This window comes from Capsicum annuum, unplaced genomic scaffold, assembly GCF_002878395.1.
Source record: "Capsicum annuum cultivar UCD-10X-F1 unplaced genomic scaffold, UCD10Xv1.1 ctg11866, whole genome shotgun sequence".
NCBI lineage: Eukaryota > Viridiplantae > Streptophyta > Magnoliopsida > Solanales > Solanaceae > Capsicum > Capsicum annuum.
This window is the reverse complement of record NW_025816979.1, coordinates 1-4,800: the sequence shown is the minus strand read 5'-3', so window position 1 is coordinate 4,800 and position 4,800 is coordinate 1. Positions and strand designations below refer to the sequence as shown.

General features: G+C 37.0%; 1 protein-coding gene across 1 annotated transcript; it reads right to left on the bottom strand.

Moving 5' to 3' along the window:
* Positions 1 to 2,036: 2,036 nt before the first annotated feature.
* LOC124890106 (putative F-box protein At1g65770) lies at positions 2,037 to 3,020 on the bottom strand. Its single transcript, XM_047401981.1, has one exon. The coding sequence runs from the start codon at positions 3,018 to 3,020 to the stop codon at positions 2,037 to 2,039; it is 984 nt and encodes a 327-aa protein (XP_047257937.1).
* Positions 3,021 to 4,800: the final 1,780 nt, after the last annotated feature.

Here is a 4,800-nt window from a genome sequence, read left to right as displayed (position 1 = left end):
CAATGCCGCTTTCAAGTATTATTCAATTAAATGAGATGAAATCCGCACCGAAACCTCAAACCAAATTTTGACTTCAAATCGAACCCAACTCGGAATAACCTTCTTTTCTATTATTTATCAACCCGAATTGGAAAACTGCACAACGACGATAAACCCGAACCTATTTCGCACCCCCAGCTACTGTTTCGACCGTTTTCCAGTAGACTTCATCGAATTCGGGTCTGGTTGGGCCGATTTAGGTTACTCACAGGCAGATTTCGATACTTTCTAATGGATGGTCGTCGAAATTGACACTGGAGGTTGGATTCGGTGGTTTCCCAGCGATTTCCAATGGATTTTTGTCGGATGGTCGCCAGAAAAGGACAGGGTCGGGTTCTTGGTGATTTACCGGTGAAAACTACGCCGGCAACAGCTATATTTTTCGATTTCGATCACAGATGTTTCTCTGTTCGTCCTCTTTTCTCTCTATTTCACTCTCTCATCGTCTCTCCTCTCTCAATCTCACTGTTTGAGCTCTCAATAATCTCTCTCCCTCTCCGCGTGTCTGATCTTATCGTTGTTGTGCGTGAAGAAGAAACCAAAAAATGGAGTCCTCTTTTCCGTCCGTGATTTGTTGTGATGTGGTGTATGGTTTTTGGTGAGTGAGGGTGTCTTGGTGAAGAAGAAGGGAAGCCCCCAATTTCGGAAGCTTCTGTGTGTATATATATATGTTAAAATGGAAATGGTGAATGAATTTTCTTTTGATGTGGGGCTCGTTTTTGTATGCATATCCTCCTCATTGTATGTACATATTATCAAAAGTGGAAAAAGAAACGTGTGGGGGGGGGGGGGGGGGGGGCATGGGGGGGAGGATAGGGGGGGGGGTAGGTGGTTAGGATAAAATTTGTTAGGATAAGGTTAGAGATTTATTGAATATTTGCTATTTTTTGTATTTTGCGGGATATAATCACAAGGGTGAGGGTACACAATAAGATAAGGTAAAAATGGGTAAAACGATATCGGGGAGGGATGAAATTAAGTGTCTACACGTGGGGGCTTTGGTTTCAGCTTTGGCTATTTAGATTATATTTTCTTTCATTCGATTTGCTTGCCTGAAAATTGAACTCATGTAACTTTATTTTAGATGCTCCATGGTCTTAGTGTAGGATTTGGGATAGAGAAGTAGTTCAAGAGTGATTGTTGAATTTATAAATTAATCATGAATTTTTGTTGAATTATTAATCGTTATTTATTTATGCGTTGGAGTTGCACATACCTTATTATAGTTCTTATTAACTGGTAAAGTGTAAGGAAGATTGATTCTCCTGATAGATGGTGTTAGCATGTGCCAATCACGTCTAAGGATGATTTTGGGATGTGACAGAACTGTATAACTACTAATGAATCGTCCATCTTAATCAATGGAGATCCAACAAGGTCTTTTAAAACTAGTTGGAGTATTAGACAAGATGATTCCTATGTATTATTTGAATGTCTATGTTAGTGTGACATAACAAAACAAGACTTAATTAGTAAATGTAACCGATTATAGTTAAGTAATTCACTTAATTAGCATGTTCTTTGGCATCAAATAATCATGACTCTAATAATAGAGTAAACTGATCTTGACTAAGTCAATCAAATAAACATACAAGTTTCTGTAACTTTTACCCCAAAAAGGAACGAGAGAATCAATTTCTACGTCTAGGAAAGAAAAGATCTTTTAGAAATATGTATGTTAACGAAATTGTTTCACAATCAAAATCATCAGAATCACATTATGTATACTATAACGTGAAGAAGTACTCACATTAATGCTAGCGTGTACGTACAGAAATATGTACAATCACCTACGACGTATAGACAAAAATAATATTGCAACGATAAAGAGACAAAGATGGTGAGATAGATGAGTAGATTAATAGAAAAGTAACAAAAACTTGCAAGTCCAAAAGAAAGAAAGAAAGCTAACAAATAAAGATTAAATTATCAAAGTAGCTACTGAAGGCAACAAACTTATTAGCAAAGTAGTTATTTTGGGAAATACTAAATCAAAACTAAACAGAGAAAGGAGTGTTGAAGATCCATATAGGTGGACTGAATTTGTGGTAGGATTCATCAGTATAGAAAGGTTCAATGGTATCTTCAAACAAATTGTATGCGCCCATGTCCTTTCCACCTCCTTTTTCAGTGAAACGAAATGCACAAATACAATCATCCGTGAAGTATATATGATTGGCCCTGCATCCATACTGTTCAACGGCCAAAGAGGCACTGTAACCTAGGAAGAGTGATCTATTCCCCAAATCATCAACCTCGTCATAACACTCATTATTCACGTCAATCTTGGCAACAATAAATTCTTTAGCACCATATAACTTTGTTTCGGGGTGTCTGTAGATTCCATCTCGAGTGATGACAAACAGTTCGCCTGCAGAATGCACAATGTAGAGCTGCATTGCATTAATAAACTCAGAAGGCACTCCTTGAACTATTTTTCCACTGGTTGGTTCTAACCCTCCTCTAAAGTCGAAGATTATGACGTTCCCCTCTAAATCAACTCCATAAAATTGCCCATCATGCCAAGTTACATCAGCATAAGCCCTTCCATGTGTCACTGTGATAAACGTCTTCATTGTAGGTTTCCAGTAAGCTAATGAATTCGGATCCCCTTGGTTAATCATCAAAATATAGTCGTCGGTTGTATGAGGATCCGAAGAAAGCAGTGCTTTTTCAACGTAATACTCATAATCATCATGATAATCGTAGTCGAAACCTTGCAAGGTTTCCACATGGGGCAATTGAATCAGAGAACGAGAGTTGAGATGGAACAGATTCATATTCCCTTTAACATCTACCGTGAAAAGCCATCCTGGAATTCCAACACCCAAACAACGTTTTCCGACTAACTCTGGGAAATTCACAGTGTAGGTGACGCCCTTTGTTAAGTCGAAAAATTCACGTGTTTCTTCATTACCCTCTTTCTCCGCCAACATCAACAATGGAACTGGAACTGCACATCCAACTTTCTCATCAACCATTGTCTTCCTTTCTGAAGCAAAACTATCAAATTTTGATTTTGTTTGGTTGTAATTGATGAATGAATAAACAAAATTAATCTACCTTTTATAACCAACACAAATCCCAATTTGGTGTTAAGTAGGTTTACTATATTGGTAAGGTAACCAAAACGTTGTCCCAATTTGGTGCGTTTTATGAATTATGATTCAACCGAAAATTGCTATTCAAGTCCTTGAGTAGTGATATCATTACTAGTATAGTACCCCGCGTGATGCACGGAGAATGACCGAGGAAAAAAATTGTTCTCCCGTTAGGCCATGAAAATTATAATTTTTTGGAGTTGGAGTCCCTTGTGTTTGGTTATGAATATAAATTGAAGTTGTGGAGAAAATTGCGACTATCATATCACAACCTAATTATAGTTGGTTTGGGTTAACTTTCAAAATATTACTAAGTTAATTTCAAGTTAACTGGAGATCAATGTTTGCTTCACTATAAATCATTTGATTAAGAATATAAAAATTCACTCAAATAGTTGTCCTCAAAGTAGTTATCCTACTTTATGGCTATTTCTTGTAAATTAAACTTGTTTTTAGGAGGGCTGCCAAAAGTTGTAAAAGCAAAGTTGAATATGGACACGGTGGTGTAACACCTCTCATTATTTTGTTATTGTGAGATTTAAATTCCACTGTTTGTTTGAATATAAATCATTTGATTAAAAATATAAAAATTCACTCAAACAGTCGTCCTCAAAATAGTTATCCTACTTTATGGCTATTTCTTGTAAATTAAACTTGCTTTTAGGGCTATCAAAAGTAACAAAAGCAAAGTTGAATATGGACACGGTGGTGTAACACCTCTCATTATTTTGTTATTATGAAATTTAATTAAATTATATTATATTTTTTCTTTTCTTTCCCTCCTTCGATAAACATTTAGGACATGAAAAGATTCATATTTCGTGTCAGTCCCTATTTATTCTCTCGTCCTTCCTTCTCTTGTCCCGGGTGTGATTGATTGGAAAGCTCCTTTCCGGCCATTTTTGCCCTTTTTGTCTTTCCAAACCTGCTATCTACTCCAAACCAAGCAGAAAGTCATCCGAGTCCTGCCCGCACAACCCCATCACACTACCCTCGATGATCATATATAAGTTATACTGGACAACGCTTACCGAAAGAACATGAAAGTTTCCGCAAATCACGCTCCAGATGCTCTAATATGCTTCTTAAAATTGATCTGTAAAAAGCTTTTGATAAACTTGAATGGGGTTTTATTCATCATACTTTTTGCTTCTTCCGCTTCCCTGACAAACTCATCCGGCTTATTATGTCTTACGTTACTACAACCAGAATCGTATACTCCTCAATGGATCCAAATTGCAATTCTTCAACCCTACGCGAGGTATTAGATAAAGCAACCCTCTGTCGCCTTATCTTTTTATCCTCTGTATGGAGATGCTTTCCGGCAGCATACATCTCGATGTAGTGGCATTTTAGGATACTATTATATATAGGTCGATACATAAATTGTTCGATTAAAAATAATTCCAAATTTGTGTCATAACAACATCAATGACACACGAGCAACTGTTTCATGTTCAATGAGGTTTATAACAATATTTCTTCCCCCCCCCCTCTCCCCCCCACAACTCCGAAGGGTCGGTGCTTACAAAAATATTGAGTCGACAGGGTTAGATATCAATAGTGACAATAGCAAAGGAGGGTTGGACACTAGTTGTGCGAGTGGACACTAGTTGTAAGGATGGGATTTTATATAAATATAGTAAGTTAAAGTGTATAT